The sequence below is a fragment of the Vespula vulgaris genome, chromosome 25 (assembly GCF_905475345.1).
Source record: "Vespula vulgaris chromosome 25, iyVesVulg1.1, whole genome shotgun sequence".
Classification (NCBI taxonomy): domain Eukaryota; kingdom Metazoa; phylum Arthropoda; class Insecta; order Hymenoptera; family Vespidae; genus Vespula; species Vespula vulgaris.
The window spans coordinates 748886-771816 of NC_066610.1; the positions used below are offsets into that span (position 1 = coordinate 748886).

A 22931-nucleotide genomic window follows, 5' to 3' on the forward strand; every position below is an offset into this window, starting at 1 on the left:
AAAAAGGAAAGAAAAGAGAAAGAAAATACAAGTTTTGAGAAAAGAAGGAATTTTTTTTTAAGAAAGAAAAAAAAAGAGGAAACAATTTTGAGTCCGTTCTGATTATTATCTAAGATACGGATCAAAAAAAAAGAAATGAGAAAGGGTGAGCCACTAACGAATGAAGTCGACTCAACAATAATCGATCAAGACTTGACGGACGGTGTTTTTTATTAATCACTTTTGTCTATCTTTTTCTCTAAGTAGAATATACCTTATCTTTTTTGTTTTCGAACTGTATATCCGCCGAAAACTTCCTCGTAACGTCCTCGTGAACATTTCTCGAGCAAAAAAAAGAAACATGCACTATTACTATGGAGTAAAAAAAAAATTAAAGGGTATCCAAATTGTTAAGTGGTTGAATTCTAGCTTTCTAAGAGTCTCCTTATTATCAGTTCTCTAACCGATCGTTATGAAGTGTACAAAAAGTGTGGTGCAGCATGGATGCTATTAAAATGGAATTGTTGAAAATTGTTGAAGTTGCCGCTGGAAATAGCAAAAACTGTTACTAAATCACATTATATGTAAGAAGTTGAACAAAAATATTTTCATCTAAACAAAAATGATTACTTGCAAAGTGAACTTATTGAAGTGGAGATTTACCAGCTGAATTATATTTTATTATGACAAGGAACAAATCTTAAAAATGTTATATTACTCGAAAGATCGATTACTGTAAATCGATTAATAATTATTGAGGACAACAAACTGAGTGTTTAAATTTTTTATTCTTTACGTTACAAGCAGCACGTTCACACGTATAATTACATGCATTGTTAACAATCGCATACACACATCATACATTCGTATTTATTCTCAACCGTCTACAATTTATAAATTAATAACATATATAATATATATTAGATGATATAAAAGCTGTTTCCGAAAATATAATACAAGCTTGTATATAAATATAATAAGCTTGTATTTGTTCACGCGCGTTACGAGTACCGAAAAAAAATGTTGAAAGATTATACAAAAATAAACGACATCTGTTAAACATTGTTTGATATATTTTTCTGACAAAAATGAAAATTGCACTTTACAGGAGGATAATAATTCAAAAAATCGGAGTCTGGATAGGTACTATCTGGAAAGTGATATTTGATTTCTCAATCGATTGCAATTGTCATCGCAGTCGTTCGATATTAATTCACGTTAAAAAAATGTTGGGACCTATATACAGCAAAGACGTAGTGGAAACTGACTATTCAAACCATAAAGCAATTGATCGAACAGATTCATTGAATTTTGGAAGTCCTCGTCACACGAATTATACTGTCGACCTGGTACAAAGTATAACTCGATGATATAGTCGATTCCACTTTAATGTGGAGCATAAAAATTGTACGTAAGTATTTCTCAAATTTTATTATTGCAATTTTTCTTATAAATTAAGCCAAACAGTTAGTAGGTTAATTTCACGACGAATTGTTTAAAAGTTTCGTTTAAGTAACTTTCCGTAAGAATGACAAGTACGCCATCGATGTATTTACAATCTATAAAATCCATAAAAATATAATAGATTTTAATCGTTTGATCATCAAAATGTTTAAACGACCAAAAATATTCAAAATTATAATTGAAACTAATAAATAAAAATTATCAATGAAATATAATATTTCTTTGTAAAAGTAAAACAACCAAAGAATACAAATGATACATAGAAAAGAATATTAAAAGAAACAATTCACGTCTATAAAAAAAAAAACGTAATTATAATGTAAATAATCGAATAAATAAAAGAGAATAACGAAAAACTAATAAATATAGCAATTTCTAAAAAAAAAGAGTGTCATGAGAAAACAACGGAAATTAAATTGAAGAAAAAAAAGAAACAATTAATAAAATGTCGATTAAAAAAATAATAACTTAAAAATTAAGAAAAAAGGAATCTTGTGTCTTGAAGATGATAGGTAAAAATGGAAAAAGAGGAAAATAAGAAGTAAAAATATTTACGACTCACGTCGGTAAAAGTGCGTAATGACACAACGCAAAATTTCGCACAAGTCAATCGCAATGGTTTTCTAGCACGAATCATGCAAATGCAAATGGATTTCACATCGTTCGTCGATAATTCGTACCAATCACAAAGATAAAGCGCTTCGCACAAGTTCATGCTCTGGATTAAAGAAAGAAAGAAAATAAATAAAAAAAAAAAGAAACAAAATCGAATTAATAAACGATTGAATTAAATTTTATGCTGAACTATAATTAAATAAGAATTTAATTAATTACTTCTTCGAGGAGACATTCTCCCATATAGCAATAAGCAAACAATGTGCTCAATAAAAGACACTCATACATAACAAATGTTATTATACCTGCTCTTTCGACGACTGCAAAACTCTAAATAATTAGGAATTATTTATTAGAAATAAATGTGATTCGATTCGAGTGATATATACGTACAGAGAGCATTTGATAACTCGAGATACAAAGTTGTACCGTTGTCCCTAATAATTGTTGACCAATAACAATGTTAAAACTATCCTCTAATATATCCGCTAATCTGAAACAAATACGAAGTAAGATCAATTATTTTCGGAATGAGTTGTTTCTCAAGTTGAAAGAAAAAAAAATCTGCTTTAATTTGAAGTAATATTAATGCATCTTAATATTAAAAATTATAACCTTATTATACGATGATGTCGAAGAACAATTTTCTGAATTCCACGTCGTGAACCATAAGAATCATTTAAAACATCCTTCACTCTAAAGTTAAATATTGCTAATTGACCGGTAAGATGAAAACCGGTACAAGTCACCAAACAATCAGTTCCGACGTATCCGGAAATGACCATTATTGTACGTAAGAATTCATGTATGCAACCAAAAGCATAACTTTTTGCATCGTGCGGCTTTAATAATGGTTTTATTTTATAAGGTAATTTATATTCCACCGAAGAATTTGTCATAACTGCATTGAAGATTATAAGTGATTCAAAAAATTATATGTTCTGTTTTTTATTTTGACCCTACTTTTAACATTTAATCGTAAGAAATAAAAAAAATTTATGAGTACATATCTACAGATTTAGGTATATACTAACGGTATCCGTAAGTAATCAATAATTTCAAAGTTCAACACACATATGAGTCCAAATCTTTTTTGATTTTTATTCTTATTTTCTAACCAACTACATACTTCATCATCGTTATTCATGACCGTTTGCAATTTTTTTCTGTAAATTATTATTTTCTAATAAATAATACGAGCCGAGATAAATTTAACATTCCGAAATATTTTGTATTGATAATTTGAAAGTGTAATAACGAAAGTATATTCGGTAAAACTTCCCAGCTAAGTTGGCTTCCCATTTAAGTTGATTTAATTTTTTTCATAGGTTATATTTCTTACATTGATTCTGCCATTTGAATAGTGTCGGCCATTTTTTCAACCATTTTCTTTTTTGTTCAAAATAAGAAATCCATGATCTAATTTACGAAATAAGACGAACAAAATACGCGTTCTCACATCCGAGATTTAAATTAAACTCAAAATGATTTATTTCTTAAAAAATATAAATATATACTTATGGTTACTCTTACTATATACCTACATATATATGACTAAATATAATGAAAATAATTCTTCTTTATCCATTTTTTATTATCTTGCTTGAAACGAATGAAAATGTTTAATTAATTAATTAGAATGATCGAGAAAATTACCCATTAGTACATTCGGTAAAACAGATTTAAAATAATATAGAAGAATTATAATTGTCGACCAAGGAAACAAAACAACGACGAATCTATAAGAAATTCTGTTATATTTTAAAAAAATTAATTTCTCTTCGTCGTTTTTATAATTATCAGCTGTGTAGTCCGCTTTGGTTTCGATCAGAAATCGGGATAACGAACGATACTTTATTCGTAACATTGAGATTTTTATCATTGTCATTAATACCAACATGTTCTCCATTACGTTCGCCATAACGTAACGAAAATCTTTAATATATTTTATCAGATCTAATAATGCCAATATATTGAAAACACAGCCATATATCGCAACCGATATAAATAAACTGTCGCGAATTTCCAATGGCCAAATTCCTGACACACCAAGCAAACGTTTGCTGATTGTCATCGCTTTTACTGCATCAGAGAAATCTGTTACCTGAAAAGAAGAGAAAAGAAAAGGTGATGATAATAATAAAAATAAATAACATTTAATGAAGTACTGTAATACAATGCGAAGCAAAAAATAACGAATAAACCGCTTTTACGGTTGGTCTAAATTATATTAGATTAAATTACATATAATTAAGTGGACATCATTCTTCAAATAATTGTTCAATTTGTTTTAAATGTAAAACAGAACCTCTTCATAATACATATAAGTATAATGTAAAATTTGAATGGAAATTATTCGGCCATTTTGTTCATTTTTAAAGTTAATATATGTAGGATCATATTGTCGCCATTTTGAAAACGTACATATATTGAATAATCAAATTAAAATTGTCGACGGCAATTTCGGCAATGGTATTCAAAACAACGAGAAGCCTTACAAAATTGTATATGAAAATAATATCAAATTTTCGATTCAAAAAATCGTGAAGGAACAAACAAATAACATATATTATTATCAAGTAAAAGACTAGTTTCTACATCACTAAATGTAAATACTTATGTATTATATTTATGAACACAAAATCATACGCAATACATAACAAACTATTAATAACAGTACATAGAAAAAGTTCGTTTGGAAAGAAAGAAAATATTCGAAAAATTATATCGTATTTATTTAAATTGCATATTTTTACAAATAACCATAATTAGAAATAATTATTATAATAATTATTATATAATTACTAACTAATTTATTAGTCAGATACTTAGTAATAGTTATAGATACTAATAGTAATTATTGTAGTTCAATTGTTAGTAAGAAATATTAATAATAATTATTATCACTAATATCTTTTACTAACTAATTAATTAACATCGGCTAATAACAAATAATTATCTATCAATTTATCCCAGGATAAAACTTCATTTAATAATTTCATTAATAACTCCTAAAATAAGGTAGAAATCTATACCGCCGATAATATCGTTTGATGGCAATGAAGAAACCTACGAATTGAAATTAGACGGTAAAAACTAGCATTGAAATTTAATAAATTAAAATCTTGACACAATTTTTATATATATATAAAAAATATATATACCCTCTTTTAAATCATACACTCGATCTTACTTACACACTTAATCTATTTAGTATGAATGAAGATACTCTATAATGTATCGCTTTTCATAAAAACAGAAACACTATATAAACCACTTTTAATAGAAGAAAACGATTAAATGGCGTTGAAAACCACTTATTTTGGTCGGATCATTGAAGTTGAGCAATGTTAATCACGGTTAGTACTTGGCCTAATACTACATTGTGTGAAAACACCGTTTGTTGTTAACATTTTTTTGGTTATTTTCCAATTTTTTATTTCAACAACTAAAATTACGAACAAATAGTATGAGTCATCCTACATCATTTGTCGCTGGTCTGCATCGGGTTTAGGTTGTCTGTTTTGTTACATGCAATCTTACTTTTCCCTAAAGTAAAGAAACTAAATTCTGTCCTTTACTCTCATAGTTTCCGCTGCGAGTTTATAACAATATAATACGAAGTATACATCGTCTCATTTTATCGTTTACATCTGTATTTGTTACTATGTCGTGACGATTGCGTCCAGTCGAGAGCCATAACTTCGGGACTTTTTACAAAAGATTAATCGATCATAAATAGTATCGATCATATAACACTCTCTTCGTTTTGCCGCAACATTTTGTTCTTGTACAATATTCCAATTGAAACTAGATATTTTCAGGTTTTTCTAAAAGAGAAGCTGAAGGCCAAAGACGTATCCGCCATATTGAAATAATTTTTATTGAAGGTGTTCTTTTTTTTTAAATGTTTTTTGTAGTTTATATTAATCGTATGTAAGAATATTCTTAAAACAGAAATTAAATGACTTCTGATATTTCTTATAATATAACCTAAACTTTTGTAATTAACCCAATATTTAAATTATCTTTGAAAAATTATTAAACAAGTATAAGTTTAATATGTTAATAATTAACCAGATTGATTTCAAAAAATAAATTTCAAAAAAAATTATTAATACTTTTGTTTATAACTTATATCCATTTATAAAAATAATTGATATGTACTTTGTGGAAAGTTAGTCCTAATTAAAAGAAATCATTTTTATCTGAAACTTTGTCTTTTATCTCTTATGATTTATTAATGACAATATAAAATCGAAAAATAGACCAATTTTCATTGCTCGATTTCATCCCCTTGAGATGAATTTGCGCAACAAAATGAAATTGCGTAATACATACCTATGCTCTACGTATCTCGAAAGTTTCATATTTACTTGAATTTGCGATTCCGGAATCTTCTTTTGTAAAAACTTATCTTTAATAATTACATCTCATGGATATGGTGCACAGATCTTGTATGAGCGGGCTTTTCGGCGGTCTTTATTTGTCTCTAGAATCGAACCAAATGTAATTCGATGCATTCTCATTGGTCGTAAAGCTGCTCTGTGATTGGTCAGCCGAGCGTTAGTGCGCCCTCTATAGCAGCACGTGTATTCATAACACGATACGGTCTGTACACTGCGATTAGATATTGTGAAAAAGAAGTTACTGGAATATATTCAGCGAAAAAGTATTCTTGAATAAGATTATTGTTTAATTTACACGTTCATAAGATTAATTATGAGATTGAAAAAGGTTTTCTCGAGAAATTATTAAACAAACGTATCTTTCTCCTATATCATTGTATCTACATCGATGTTATCTACGTAGAAAAGGTTATATAGCGCCATTTAATAAGAAGAAGGTGACCTTGATTTTTTATTATTAAAATAGTATCTGCAATTTTTATTGCGTTTTTGTTTTTATCTTAATTGTTTTTATTTTTTTATCTTAAAACGTTTTTATTTTTTTATCTTAATTGATGATCGAGCAGCAATGTTTTTTCTGTTTATGATGTGTATATAATTTTTTCCGTTTTAACTTGGTTATGTTTTGATTCTTATTAATTATAATATTTAACAACGACAAGAGTTAAAAGAAAGCTTTAAGAAAGTAAAAAAATAAAGCATATCGATATTGGAGAACTTATCCTTTTATTCCAGAAATTACGCCAGAGATTAGGATTGAAAGTTCATTCAATACATAGCAATACAAATCATCTCTTCAAATTTTTGAAAAACAAGATTAGTAATGTCCGATAAAGTGTATTCAAATAAGACAGTGTAAGCGATAAACATATTGATATAATTATAGATTTGGGTATTACCAGTTTATTATTCAATGACTTTATAATTTGCAATTTGCAGTGGATGGAGAATAAACATCACTGAAGACATCGATAAAGTAAATGCATTAGTTTGTGGAGTTCATTAATTTTTTATAGAAATTGTAGAAGCCATGAACAATGTTTTAAATCGGATAACTATAAGGATAATGAAAAGAATGGAAACATGACTTGAATGGAGAAAGGAGAACCTATCTAAAAGGTCATTTTTTAATGGAAAGATTATTAAGGATTATCTACCAGACAGTATCATCGATCAACCATTAGAATGTTATGGTCAAGCCATAGGATACAATAGATATAACTTAAATGTTATAAAAAAAGCTGTATGTATAACCATCTTCCATATAATACCAATGGATGACAAGCAGCTTCAAGACTTTTCTTCAAGCAATTTAGAAATATAAAATAGTTGGAGCATAACTTTATTTATAAGAATTCTTTACCTGAATTTATTATGTTGATTATAAGGCCACTTTAAAGAGATTTGGCAAATTCTGATGTATTGAAGAATGTCTAGCAAAGAAAACAGTGTAAATGAATCATTCATTAACATTGTGTGAACAAGTGTATCAAAAAAATGTATTTGTGGACTCCTATACATTGAAGCTTAGTATATATGATGTTGTTATCATATTTACTGCTGATAATGACGGCAGATTGGAAGAAGTAGGGGTGAAATGAACATACTGAAAGAACTGAACAAGAAGCGAGTTGATAATGCAAAACTACAAACCTAGATATTGTCTAAAAAGATAATATTTCATCTTTGGTAAGATGAAGAAGAATTCATTTGAATAATACAGAAGAAGATGTATGGTTTTGACTGCTATTTTTACTATAAAGTAAATATTTCTTTAAATTAGTTGTTACTCACAATTTCTGGAAAGCTTTATTGTTTTAAACAAATGATCAGTTTTGTTTACAACTATTTAAGTTTAACTCTTAATTTTTTTTAAGTTCATTTCTAACATTCTTTTGATACTAAATCTTTAAAATCATAGAGATATAGCATAAAAAGAGAAAAGATTTTATTTGTTATATGTAATTCAAATGATATGTAATTACTTATAATATGTAATCTTATCATATGTAATTCAAAGAAAATGGAAGAGTAAATTTTTTAAAGTATTTATAACTAATCTGCGGATAATAGTAACCTAAGGAAGTTTCATTAATTTGAATGCAACAGTTTTTAAAAATTGGATCATGAAGTTAGCGAATTTAACATTAGTGGAATAGTACATATAATACTCTCCTTCTCATTTTCTGTTTCGTTCTAGTATTATTTTATGCATATTTGCAACTCGGGAGTGTCTTTATATATTATTTATAATTTTTCAATGGTTAATGATAATTACAAATCAAAATTGTAATTATGTTAGATGCGAAGTGTTAGATTTACATTTTTTAAGGAATTTTTCTATAACTTGTTATGTTTGTTTTCTATAACTTTTTAAAAAATTTTTCTATAACTTGTTTCCTTTCTAAGGAAACTTCTATAACTTGTTAAAACGTCTGATAAAGCATATCCAAAACATTATTTAGAAACATATTATTTGATTAATATAACTCATTTAATCAATCTAATACTAGAAGCAGATTAAGAAACTTAATATAGAAAGAAAAGAGGAAATATCAAAATTAATAAGTATGACAAAGAAATGGAGAATGTCTCTATATTTACGTTTACGTTTACAGATGGATTTGGATGAGTAGAAACGAAGGAAGTGCCGTTAAAAATTTAATCTAAAGAAGTTTCATTTTTATCTTGTGTATCGTATTAAATAATCATCCGAGAAAGAAAAAAATAAAACAGAGTGTTACGCCTGAAAATTTATGGAAGATTTGACACATGGGTAGAACGTGTTAAAAATAGTGGATGGATTAAATTATGCAAACAATAATTGATTAGTTCCTATGTTCGAATTAAGAATAATATTGAGAATAATAATACTCAATAATATTGTCAACAGGTAAAAGACAAGAGGTTTTCAACGATATCCTTTGTCTGTTGTAAGTCAATTTCAAAATTTTCACAATTCAAAATTTCACAATGCCCTGATTTGTCGATATAGTTTCCAACTATCCAAACGGAAACATCGAATATATCAAGGAAAAGAAATTAATAAAGCATGTATTCCAAATGAGAAATATAACAAGTTACGATAACGAGTTAAACGTTGACTTGTGCGTGAAATTCTCAAATCCAAATTCTCGTATCAAGAAAAAGAAAATTCGTTTGCTTCTGAGAGAAATTCTCGAATCGAAATTCGTGCTCTCGTATCAGAATCTCTTCCGAATTTTGTCATTGATAGGATATTTGAAAGGTTTACGGACATTAAAATATAAAATGTATTAAATACAAAATAAAATTATATTAAAAATAAAAAAATGTTTATCCATTATAATTGATCAAATTGAAATTTTATTTGACTTAATAATTAATATCTTTTTCCGAAATATTTTTCTAATTGTCGATATTACTTCATCTTGGATTGGTTGATTGTCAGAATTCAAAACCAGTTTTTTCGAAACGAAGAAAATTGAACAAGTAGTATATTGTTTACAAAAGTGCTGTTAAGAAAAATGATTATTTTTGATTTTTTTGTTTACTTGGAAGTAACAGAAGATCATTTGGGTTCAGAAAGGGAAGAAGAGAAGCAGAGAGAGTTTTGTTGAACATATTCAGAATTCTTCACAGTTGCTCGTTAATTTCACATAAAACGTGAAATTTTATTACCGTTAAAGGTACTATAAAAAATTGTGATTGTCAAATTCTGCTGAAATTTTGCTACTAAAAATTTGACTTAGAAATTTTCTCAGCTACTATTTATAGACACATAATGCATTGCATACATTAGTTGTAATTTATTATGATTTACCATCAGAATAGTAAGTTTACTTTTGCAGCTTGAAATTGTAAATTTACTATCACAAATTTATTCATAAGTTTATAAATTTGTTAATAATTTATATATTATTCATATATAATTTATTTTTTAGATAATAAATTTAATACCACATAATATACACTACACATAGTATACACATAGTGTACATAGTAAATATAGTTTACACAGTCAACATAGTAGTACATGAGTTATTTATTGTGTTTAAGAATGAATTTGAATTATTAGTGAAACAGAGCTTGTAATAAATAAGAAGAAGAAAAGAAAGAAAAATAATAATAATTCGAGTTGAATTTTTGTATATCCAATATTTTCAAAATGGCGTCCATTCGATCACAAACTTTATTATGTTAAAAATTATTTTTAAATTGAATAATTTTTAAATTGAGTTGATTCTAATCGATGTTAAATAGAATAATTTTTGTAGAATATGAAAATAGGTTTGAATGTCGAAAAGTATAACTAAAATAAAAGATTATTTTGTTTTTTACAAAATGCCCTTCGATTTATTTAAATACCAATTTTTTGTTAAAAAAAAATAATTAAATTGTCTTACCGATTCCATTGAAATTCTTGTTGAACGATATTGCCAAACATTTGTGAAGTTATTTTGTTACGTTTACAATTTCATGCGAACTGTTTATCATGATTCAATAGGAAGATCTTTTTAAGATAAAAAAAGAATCTAAATGAAATAATGTAAGATGATATATTAATTATAAATATAAATCAAGTAAGAAAAACAAATTAAATATAAATATGACGTAATTTATTAATATCATAAATATGATATAACTAAATTTACTCAAGTAAGAGCTTTCTTTATTCTTTTTTTTTTAATTTCTTCTTTTAATAATCACAAAAACATTTTTTATAAAAATTCGTCTATAAGAAATCTACATACATATGAATGAAAAAATATTTTTTGTATTTACTGTAAGAAATATTTTGAAAAATAAATAAACAATAATTTCTTGATATCTACGAATATGGAACAATGATGATTAAGACATCGAGATCAGAAGAAAGAAAATAAATAAATAAACATATAAATAGAAAATGAGAATAGACATAAAATACGAGAGTAGTAATGAAATAAAAATAATCAACAGATTTTTATTTCTTTTGTAACGAACTTTCTTTTTAAACGAACTTAAGAAATAAGATTAAAAAAAGAAGAAGAGAAAAGAAGTAATTAAACAAAATATTAAGACCGAGTTTTAATGATTCGATGTCGAATTACTTGATTAAAGAAAAAAGAAAGGAGAGATAAAGAAAAAAAAAAAGTCTTATTCAATTATTCTTCTGTTTAAAATGCGAATAGGAATCAAACCAAGAAGAAGAAAAAAAAATCAAATTTTCATATCTTACTTTCATGATAACTATGTTTATTGTTGCTTCGTAGAAGGATTTCTCGTGACTGACGATAATATTTGCATAGACTCTCGTACGAATAGTCATCGATCGTTGCAAAGCAATCGAAGAAACCGAAAGAGAGAAAGACAGAAAAAGACAGTAAGATCGAGACAAGGACAGAAACAGAGAGAAAGAGAAAAAGATACAGTTTTTCTTCGAAAGCTTATTTTTTAGTCACAACATGAGCTTAATTTAAACTCGTACCGTTCATTATCCTTCTCTATGTTATTCCTCGAATATTTTATAATTCTGTTCGCTCATAAAAGTCCGAAGTCGGATAATGTTTTTTTTTTGAAAAATGATGATGACATATGAGTTTGAGAAGAAAGAAAAAGTTTTAATGGCATATCGTACGAAACTTTTCAACGACGAGGACGACGACGAAGAGCAAGATGACGTTTTCATTATTACGGGCAATTAGGTTTTCTGAATTTTAAACTTTTCAAACGTAAAACTTTCTTCGCGGTATAACTTCGAATTTTTCTTTTACTTCTACTTCTTTCTCTTTGTTCTTTTTCTTTTCTTATTCCTTTTTTGCGATTGCATCGAAGAACATGTTATATAGGAGTAAAAGGAAAAATTGAAATAGTCGAGCTTATAGAAGTTATGGTCTATCGTGAATCGTGTCGTTTGATCGTTATTGCTCTTGGTTTAAGTTCGTCGTAGAAAAGAAAAAAGAAAGGAAATAGAAAGTCGATACGAAGAAGAAAGAAAATTCTAAACGGAAATAATAATATACTACACTTGTAGTATAATAAATAAAAAGTGTAAAGACAACGGTGTATTCTGTCGCATGGTCACATTTGGATCAAAGATCTTCAGAATGAAAAAAAAAAAAAAAAAAAAAAGAAAAACAGAAAATAAAAATAAAAAGCAACAAGAATAATTTGCAATGAAAAGATATATAGCAATAAATAAAAAATACAAGATCGATGATGTATCCTATCATGTGACCATTATTGTCTGGTTTAAAGTGAGTCCAAAAAAGAAATACGGAACCAAATATAAAATTGATTAAATAATTAATAAATATTTAGAAGGGAAAAAACAGCATGAACACGTAAGAAAAAAAATATATATATACGTATTATTGTACATACATTTTACTATGCTCGCATACCTTTTACTAAAGATAATCCTTCTTTTCATATGATATACTACGTAACATTGATAAATCGGCCAGAGAAGCCGACAAAAAAGAAAGAAAGATAATAATTTACGAATAAAATAATGATGATAATAATTCGTCTTTTTTCAAAGGATCAATAGGTGGACAGTTTTAACTAGAGGATATCGTAAAGGAAAGGAAACGTAGTCAATCTAATTTTAAGAAAGTTTTGAAGAGAAAGACTACGTACAGGAAAGATAAGCATAAGACCAGAATTTGCAGCCATATTGAGAATTGTTCTTAATCTTCTCTACTTCACGTCCTTGGTAAGATAAATCATAATTGAATTTTATAAGGAATTTTCTAACGTCTTTTGAATAGGTAAATAAGTAAAAATGTAGATAAAAACATGATTGCAGCAATTTAACGTATCATCCGTAATATGTCTACTGCTTCTTTTCCTATAATTTTTTGATATTTTTCGCAACGGAATCATGCTCAAATATATTGTTATTATAGTTATCTACGAACGAAAATTATTAATAATTTATAATTATAATTACATAAAAAATTTTAATCTGTATTTTTATCAATATGATTCATTTGATGATATATATTTCATGATATACAAAAATACAATGATATATATTTAAGACTTCTGATCTTAATGATATATACATCAAGGTATTCTTCAAGAAATTTAGTAAAAAAATTACAATAATATAAAAATATTTTTGAATGATTATATTTAAAAATCTTTTGTCATTAATTAGGGTTGTTATAAAAATTTATATCATTCGATTTATCGTGATATAATATTACAGGTTAAAAATTACATTGAACGTCATCTTATAAAATTTTTAGTTATATTTTTAATAATAATAAATTTGCTTAATTAGAATTATTTATAGAGCGAAATAGAACTATTTTCGCTAGTCTGCCATAAATTTACTTTTCTTTACAATTAATTTAGAAATAAACTGGTATAATATTTTTCTTTTTAAATACAGGTACGTCAATGTAATTTTCCTTATTCTTTTCGGACAGCAAATAGAAGTAAATATACACATATACGCAACTTTATCTAAAACTATCTATAAACCACTGTTTTATTGATGAATAACCTAGATATATTCATATACTTATATTTGGATTTGTATATTTATGACCTATCTTTATTTGACTTTATATTTTTAAATATGTAAATCAAATTAAAATTAATTTTACATATATACAGAATATATATAGAGTTAATTTTAATTCATTCAAAATGTTTAGTAATATAAACAAAAAGACTCTATATATATGAAATACACATAGGGTCAATAGATATATTTATGTATGTATGTGTGTATAGATACTAACGTATAACTATAATGTGTCTGCACCTATTTGTATAAATACATATAAAAACATTTTAAAAAGATGGTAATTTGGTTTGATTTATTCGTATTAGATTTGTATGAATTTATAAACTTCGAGAAACATATTTTTTTGGAAAGAAATCAAAATTTCATTCCTCATAATTTTTTATAATATTATAAATTTTGAAGTAATTCTTTTATACTATTTTCATTGATATCATTATTTACGAGATCTCATCGTTTTCTTGAAGAAATCTCTGAGGGAACATCCGAGTGCGAAAGGTTAAAAAAATAATTAAAAAATGAATTAAAATCAAAAAGAAAAAATTGAAAAAGAAGAAAAAAAAATTAATATTAAATACAAGAAGACAAAAAAAGATTAAAGGATAAATGAGAATCAAAAAAATATTAAAATTAAAAAGAAAGAAGAAAGCAATAAAGCAGATTACAATTCGAAAAGAGGAAAATAAAAAAAGATTAGAAAATAATTAAAATTAAAAAAAAAAACATTCAACAGAAAAGAACAAATAAATATATATTGAGAAGTTATACCGATCTATTTCATATTTATAAGTCTGTGATATAGATGTTATGAGCGTAAACTCAAATTTTAGTCGATATTCGCTTCTTTTTTAACTTTTTCAAAACATTTGAATTTTTTTAATCTGACATAGAATTTTATATCGATTTCATTATTTTAAAAATCTTGAATGAATCTGCGACTTAAACTGATACTTTGTTTCCTCCAATCAGTTTTATAGCACAAAGATATACATTCGAGTTAATTTATTAAAAGTTCGATTAAAATTTCAAATAAAATTTATTAAATCATATATTGAAATATATTTATTATTATTATGATATTTAATTAGATATAATAAATTAGATATAACCTAACTTTTAAATAATGTAATAATCATATCAGCAATGTTATTCATTCGTTAAACAAGATGTCTTTAATTATATTATTGTAATAACTCGAGTCAATTTCCATAAAGAAATGATATTATTTAATGACATTACTAATTAATATATTAAGTTGGGGAAAACCGTTTCTTCGTATTTTAATGCAAAAGTAAGTCTTTTCCAATTCTTTACAACAGAGATTATAATCAATACTTCGAATCAGCAACAACGATTGATTCTGCTTTCTTCGATCATGATCTTTTTCATACATTATCGCCCATGATGAGTCGTTTCAAGAATGCTTCGATTTCGTGCATGTTTTAGTAACGATTCCCAGATAGAAATTCGTTCCATTAAATTTTCCATTATTTAATCATGCGACACACAAACATTGGCTCTTTTTTTGTATACAGCCTTCTTCAAACGGTTTAAAACTGTTTTATGATCGATGTTTAGTTCCTTGTAGACGTCATTTGCATCACGTACATCATAACTTTCAAATAGAAAACGTTTGATGTAGCTTTATGCGACGTACATTGATAACGCATCGATCAATAAATATCACAAATTTTTTTAATAGCTGGTGTCGCATTCTTATCTGCCTTGTAATAAAATTTGAAAATATATTTTCTTTATACTCTCCCATTTTTACGATGTAATAACTTTTATGTAAATAAACGAATATATTCATGATCTTTCTACAAATACTGAATGATAAGTCATCTTACGAACGCGTGGAATTATTGCCAATTTGATTGTTTAATATTATTAAATTTATATCAAAGGAATGTCATCGGCCGGTAAAATACGAAGAAACATTTCACCCAAATTAATTCAATATGAATAAAAAATTAACACATAAAATGCACAGAGAACTAAGTTTCAAACATTTTTGTAAATTACAATATTATGTAACTGCGATGATTGGTTCTGTACAGTTCTCTATTGTTAATTTTGTTACTGTTTCTTTGTGTGGCTATTATTTATGTATATAATTTAAAATTAGAGGATAGTATGATTAAATATCAATAACGTTACTTGCCGACCAGTTAGAAGATTTAGAAGATAACTGACTCCGATCGAATGGTGGAAGAACCAGAGGACTGGACTTTCTTTCAGCCAATTGAAATTCTGAAATAATTCAATTGCGACTATGTATTGTGTTACTGCCATACAATTAGTTAATTGTAAAGATTATTTATAAACTCACGAATGGTGTTCCTTGGAGGATTTTACAATAATGTATAATTCCAATGTTGGCTAGACTCGCTGTTTTTATAAAACCAATTTTGTCGAATCTCCAGTAACACCTAATACATAACGTAGAAATATTCGATTTCTAAAAGTTAATGCATAATTTAAAATTCAAATAAATTCGAATGATACATACCCATAATTTTTGTAGTCGTAGATGCTTCAACTATTACCGAACGATTTTGTGCTACTTTTTAGACAATCGACTGTCTTAAATGCACAATTTTTGTATTCTTTCGGTACGTCACTGCTTTCGCATATAGCTTCCTTTACTTCTTCGCTTGATAACACTGCAATAAAATATAAACTGAAATCAGGAAACTTTGCTAACTACCTCTCAGGAGCAACTTTTATTTCTATAATAAAAAGAAATTAATAAAGCATATAATATGAAATAAAAACTTACCTTGTTAATCAGATTCGGAAACTTATAGCTAAAGAAATTCTGGTCGTTTGATTCTTGATTGTCCAATATGATCATTTGAACTTTTCTGAGAAGAATCTATACGAGCAGCTGATGAACCTTTGGTTGCGACAAGTCCTTCCGATTTTCTTCGTAAATCCTAAAATAATTCAATTGCGAATATATATTACACTACTGCCATACAAGTAGTTGTTTGTAAAGATTATTTATAGACTCACGGATGATGTCCCTTGAAGAATTTTAGAATAATGAGTAATTTCAGTGTTGCTTAGACTCGCTGTTTTTATAAAACCAATTTTGTCGAACATCCAGTAACACCTAATACATAACGTAGAAATGTTTGATTTCTAAAAATTAATGAATAGTTTAAAATTCAAATAAATTCGAATAATACATACCCATAATTTTTGTAGTCGTAGATACTCCAACTACTACCGAAAGATTTTGTGCTACTTTTTAGACAATCGATTGTCTTAGATGCAGAATTTTTGTATTCTTTCGGTACGTCACAGCTTTCGCGTATAGCTTCTCTTACTTTTTCGCTTAATAACACTGCAATAAAATATAAACGGAAATCAGGAAACTTTGCTAACTCTCTCGCAGGAGCAACTTTTACTTCTATAATAAAAAGAAATTAATAAAGCATACAATTTGAAATAAAAACTAACCTTTTTGAATAGATTTGGAACCAAAGAGGTGAAAAAAAATCCGGTCCTCTGGTTCTCCTACCGAATTGGTGTTACAGTTACCTTCTAAATCTTCTAATTTTTCGATAGGTGACATTATCGATATTGAATCATACTATTCTCTAATCTCAAATTATATACATAAGTAATAGTCACACAAAGAACAGTAATAAAATTAACAATAAGGTCAGTACAAGTCCAACCATCGTAGTTACATTACATTACAATTTACAAAAATGGTTGAGACTTAGTTATCGTTTCAATTTATAAATTAATTCTTTATTTATATTGAGTTAATTCGGGCAAAATGTTTCTTCGTATTTTACCAGCCGATGACATTACTGTGATATAATTTGAATAATATTAAACAATCACTTTGGCTATAATGCCTCGCGTTCGTAAGTAGACATATCATTGAGTATTTGTAGAATGGTCATAAATATATTCGTTTATTTATTTAAAAATTATTACGTCTTAAAATTGAAAAGGAATAAAGAAGATTCACTTTTTAATTGTATTACAAGAATGGTAAGAATGCGACTCCAACTAACAAAAAAATTTGTGATATTTATTGATCGATGCGTTATCAATGGACGTCGCACAAAGCTACATCAAACGTTTTCAATTTGGAAGTTATGATGCAAGTGATCCAAATGACATCGCCAAGGAACTAACCATCAATCACGAAACAGTTTTAAACCGTTTGAAGAAGGCTGTATACGAAAAAAGAGCCAATGTTTGTGTGTCGCATGATTAAATAATGGAAAATTTAATGGAACGAATTTCTATCTAGGAATCGTTACTAAAATGTAATAAAATTAAAGCATTCTTGAAACGGCTCATCATGGACGATAATGTATGAAAATGATCATGATCGAAGGAAGGAGGATCAATCGTTGACGCTGTTTCAAACTATTCATTATAATCTCTAATGCAAACAATTGGAAAAAATTGACTTTTACATTAAAATACGAAAAAATGTTTTTCCCCAACCGAATAAATTAATTAGTAATGTCGTTAATTAATATCATTTTTTTATGGAAATTGACTCGAATTATTACATTAATATAATTAAAGGCACTTTGTTTAACGAATGAACAACATTACTAATATAATTATTATATTATCTAAAAATTAAGTTATATCTAATTTATTATACTTAATTAAACGTAATAATAAGAACAAATATATTTTAATATATTATTTAATAAATTTTACTCGAAATTTTAGTCGAATTTTTAATAATTTTACTCGAATATATATTTTTGTATTATAAAACTGATTCGAGAAATTGAAGTATCAGTTTAAATAGCAGTTTCATTTAAGATTTTTAAAATAATGAAATCGATATCGAATTAAACAAATTCGAATATTTTTAAAAAATTAAAATATACATATAGATAACACATAGATTCACACGAATTAAAGACAGGTATCAAAGAGTTATAAATATGAAAATGATCGGTACAATTTCTCGATACATATTTATTTGTTTGTTTTTTTTTTAAATGTTTTTTTTTTAATTAAATATTTTTTTTAATTTTTTTATTTTCCTTTTTTCAAATTTTAATCTTTTTTAATGCTTTCTTCTTTCTTTTAATTTTAATATTTTTTTGATTCTCATTTATCTTTTAATTTTTTTTTGTCTTCTTTTATTTAATATTAATTCTTTTTTCTTCTTTTTCAATTTTTTTTTTATTTTACTTCATTTTTTAATTATTTTTTTAACCTTTCGCACCCGGATGGTCCCTCAGATGGTTTTCCAGAAAATCAATGAAATCTCATAAATAATGATATCAATTATAATGCTATAAAAAAATTGCTGTGAAATTTATAATATTAGAAAATTATAAGGAATAAAATTTTAATTTTTTTGCAAAAGAATATGTTCCTCAAATTCTACAAATTTATATAAATCAAATACGAATAAATCAAATGAAGCTAACATCCGAGAGGAAACCGAATGTGAAAGGTTAATTTTAATTCTATTTAAATTTATATATATGTACAAACATACACAGACAAACACACACACACACACACATATTTATTAACCCTATATATTCCAAATATATAGAGACTGTTCGTTTAGATGTTACTAAACATTTTGAATAAATTAAAATTACCCTACATATGTTCTATACATATATAGGGTTAATTTTAATTTGATTCACATATTTAGAAATATAAAGTTGAACAGAGATAGGTCATAAAGACACAAATACAAATATACGTATATAAACATATACAGGTTATTGTACATATAATAAAACATAATGATTTATAGATGGTTTTAGATATATTTGTATATATGCGTATATTTACTTTTACTTAATCCTCGTGCTGTCTGAAAAGAATAAGGAAAATTATATTGACGTATGTGTACATAACAAAAAATACTATACGAGTTTATCTTTAAACTAATTGGAAAGAAAATGTAACGAACTCGTAATAATTGTTATTAAGCAAATTATTATTATTAAAGGTTTGACAGGATGGTATTCAATATTACTTTTTGGCCATAATATATCACGATCGATCGAATGAAATAAACTTTTGAACAACTCTAATTAATTACAAAAGGAGACTGTTAAATATTACCTTTTCAACATATTTTTATATTATTACAAATATTTTATTAGATTTTCTTAAGAATATTTTGATGTATATATCATTAGGATCAGAACTGTTGTAGTTTACTAGTTTTATACAATATGATAAGAGAATGTAAGGTGGATTTGCGGAAAATCGATCTGTATAGTTATTCCTTCCGCAGCAATGTAATTATTTTATAATCAAAATAGAAATTTATAGGAGAATTTTTACAAAATGTTTTATAATTATTGTTACTCGTTGCTACAGAAAAAAATTATAAATTACTTACAGCGAGTTGTTAAGAATCCATGTTCATAGTAGCCTTCATTATATCGGTTTAATACTTGTTTGACTGTCTTGTTCGGCTTTACTCGATATATGTGAATATGAACGTTGCTAATAATGTAAGCATCACATCGAAAGCAATGTCCTGGATTATTAAAAGAAATTTAAGTTAATATTTTATTTCTTTTTTTTTCTTTTTTCATTGAAAATAAAATATTATTGTTCTTTACCAGGTAGCTCAATTTAAGACGTTCTCGTATCAAGACGTTCTCTTGATCTATCATTAAGATATTCTCTATTTTTATTCCTCCATAAGTAACAGGTAACTGCATATCCATCGCTTTTTATGCAGTTTTAGATATTATGTAAATTATTAATATTTTTCTCATCGGCTTGATCGTACGAAATAATATTGACACAGACTCTAGGAACAAAAATTATAATTAAATAAGTATATATTTATGTAAATAAATATCAATATCATTATTTCGATTATCGTCTTATTAATTAATTTTATTTTACAGATTAATGAGAACAGATAATAAATAATAAATTTCATGGAAATCATACTTCAGCATAAGACTCATTATTGAAAATATAATATTAATGATGATAATATTAATAAGACATATTAAAATGGTCAAACATTGTTAAATTACTCCTTCTAAATATTTCGTAATTATTTCAATTAAACGATCGAAACGTTGATATGAAAAGAGATCGTTAAAAAATTTTGATCCCTTTGGTAATTCATTCTTTTTTTAATATTTCAGAATCTTCCGAAAATATTAAAAACGTTCAATTAATCTTTCGATATACTTTCTAAGCGTTTTAATTATTTATTTACATATTTGAGTCACCGTTTAGAATGTTATTTTTATCAGAAAAAATATCGAAACTTCCTTTAATGAACTTTTGTATCATACAAATGGAAGATAGAATAATTGGAAAACCAAAATTAAAAGGTTTAATCACAGAACCAAGCGTTATCGATTTGGTTGCGTTAAGAGAAAAATGATTTCTCTGTTCTCTTCATATTGAATCATGTACCTTTATTTCAATTGTTAAAGTAATTGGCAGGCAAGCAATTCAACTACTGTTAAACAAAGAAATCAACTAGTATCATTGATTCATCAATAAACAGTATTATTGGGAATTAAATAGCTACGCAACACTTGGCTTTATATACGATTACTTCAATACATGATATAAATGTTTAAACGGAAATATCCTAATTCAGATAACTCTAATTATATTTTACACTCTATTTAATATTATACGATAACATGTCAAAGACAAATTACACGTAAAATATAGTGTAAAAAACGTAAAATACAATGTAAGATAATAATAATAAAAATAGATAAAATATATGGTAAAGTAATAATAAATAATCATAAGATTTTCTATAGTATATTATAAAACAGTATATCGTAGCATTGGTCACACAATATAAATTAGTATATAACGTACCGTCTTTAATATAACTCATAGAGACGTATATAGAATTATACAATTTTCTATAGCATGATATATAAAGAATAAAATCATTCAAAATAAATCCTTGCGTTACTAAACGTTAGTATAAAATTCAAATATGATTTATCTTACCAAGATCATGAAGTGTAGAATGAATCGTGATGAAGAAGGCGATTCTCAGCGTAGAGTTCAAACTTTTGGGCCTTTCTCAGTTACTTTTATTTGTATGCTTATTTTTCTTTATGGATCGTCCTTCCTCTTTTGGAACTTCTTAGCACTGGTCACATTGGTGTCTCGATTTGGAATAAGCTCGTCAAGCTCTCGTCGAAAAGCTTGTACCCTCGGCTTTCTAACATCGAGCATGCGCTGTTCAGTACCCCCTACTGTCTATCTCATCATGACGAGCATATCATCCCCGGTAATCTCATCACAATGTTGCAGACAAATTTGGATCGATACAGCTGTTAGGGGAATTCTTTTTTTGTTTTCAATCTGCGTTTTTTTTTTTAATTCCCTTCTCTCCTTTTGATTCACCCTATCGAGCATTCCCCATATCCGTATCCTTTTGATCATTTTACTATTGAAGGATCGGATTTCGTTAATCTTCTTTTCGGGGAGGGAATATTTTTTTTATATTTATTTATTGTACGTGAAGAGAACATGAACATTACATAGAAGATAGAATTTAAAAGATTGTATAGGAAGATTGTATTTAATTATTTCATGAAAAATCTATCTTCTACGTCATTCATAATTTATGTTTGGAGAGGGTTGTTAAAAGGTTGAATAACGATATGATCGAGAAAAACAGTATAACAAATATCTACCATTATCTTAAAGAATAATTAGAAGTAAATGTTATATTATACGTATATATTATATGTTTTTTGAGAAATTTAATCATTCAAATAATACAATCCCAAATATTATATTATTAGAAATTTATTAATAAATTTATTAATAAATTACATTAATAAAATTACTGCTATATTAACGATTAAATAAATATAATATTTTCCTAGGATTAATGTAGAAATACAGGATGAATTTAATATGGAATATTACAAACGTAAAATACAATGTAAAATAATAATAAAAATAGATAAAATATATGGTAA

General features: G+C 26.3%; 2 protein-coding genes and 1 long non-coding RNA gene across 4 annotated transcripts; 1 reads left to right on the forward strand and 2 right to left on the reverse strand.

Annotated features, from left to right (window-relative positions):
* Window positions 1–2403: 2403 nt before the first annotated feature.
* On the reverse strand, window positions 2404–3765 carry LOC127072295 (uncharacterized). The gene is made up of 3 exons (XM_051012596.1): window positions 3715–3765; window positions 2674–2959; window positions 2404–2551 (listed from the first exon to the last, which is right to left on the reverse strand). The coding sequence occupies exons 1-3, from the start codon at window positions 3716–3718 to the stop codon at window positions 2404–2406; spliced, it is 438 nt and encodes a 145-aa protein (XP_050868553.1). The 5' UTR covers window positions 3719–3765.
* A 2880-nt stretch (window positions 3766–6645) lies between these two features.
* LOC127072424 (uncharacterized) lies at window positions 6646–9795 on the forward strand. The gene is made up of 4 exons (XR_007785419.1): window positions 6646–6904; window positions 7203–7322; window positions 7407–8229; window positions 9086–9795. It is a non-coding gene; the product is annotated as an uncharacterized LOC127072424 (long non-coding RNA).
* Window positions 9796–15015: 5220 nt separating this feature from the next.
* LOC127072418 (uncharacterized) lies at window positions 15016–22128 on the reverse strand. Of its 2 annotated transcripts, XR_007785391.1 has the most exons (10): window positions 21946–22128; window positions 20565–20758; window positions 20339–20479; window positions 17437–19801; window positions 17167–17320; window positions 16987–17086; window positions 16751–16907; window positions 16481–16634; window positions 16301–16400; window positions 15016–16221 (listed from the first exon to the last, which is right to left on the reverse strand). XR_007785391.1 is itself a non-coding variant. In XM_051012847.1 (7 exons), the coding sequence occupies exons 4-7, from the start codon at window positions 17549–17551 to the stop codon at window positions 16093–16095; spliced, it is 498 nt and encodes a 165-aa protein (XP_050868804.1). In that variant the 5' UTR covers window positions 17552–19801; window positions 20339–20479; window positions 20565–20758; window positions 21946–22127; the 3' UTR covers window positions 15016–16092. The 2 variants fall into 2 exon arrangements, 1 of the variants encoding a protein (XP_050868804.1); XM_051012847.1 differs by lacking the exons at window positions 16481–16634; window positions 16751–16907; window positions 16987–17086 and having other exon boundaries at window positions 21946–22127.
* Between the last annotated feature and the right edge of the window lie 803 nt (window positions 22129–22931).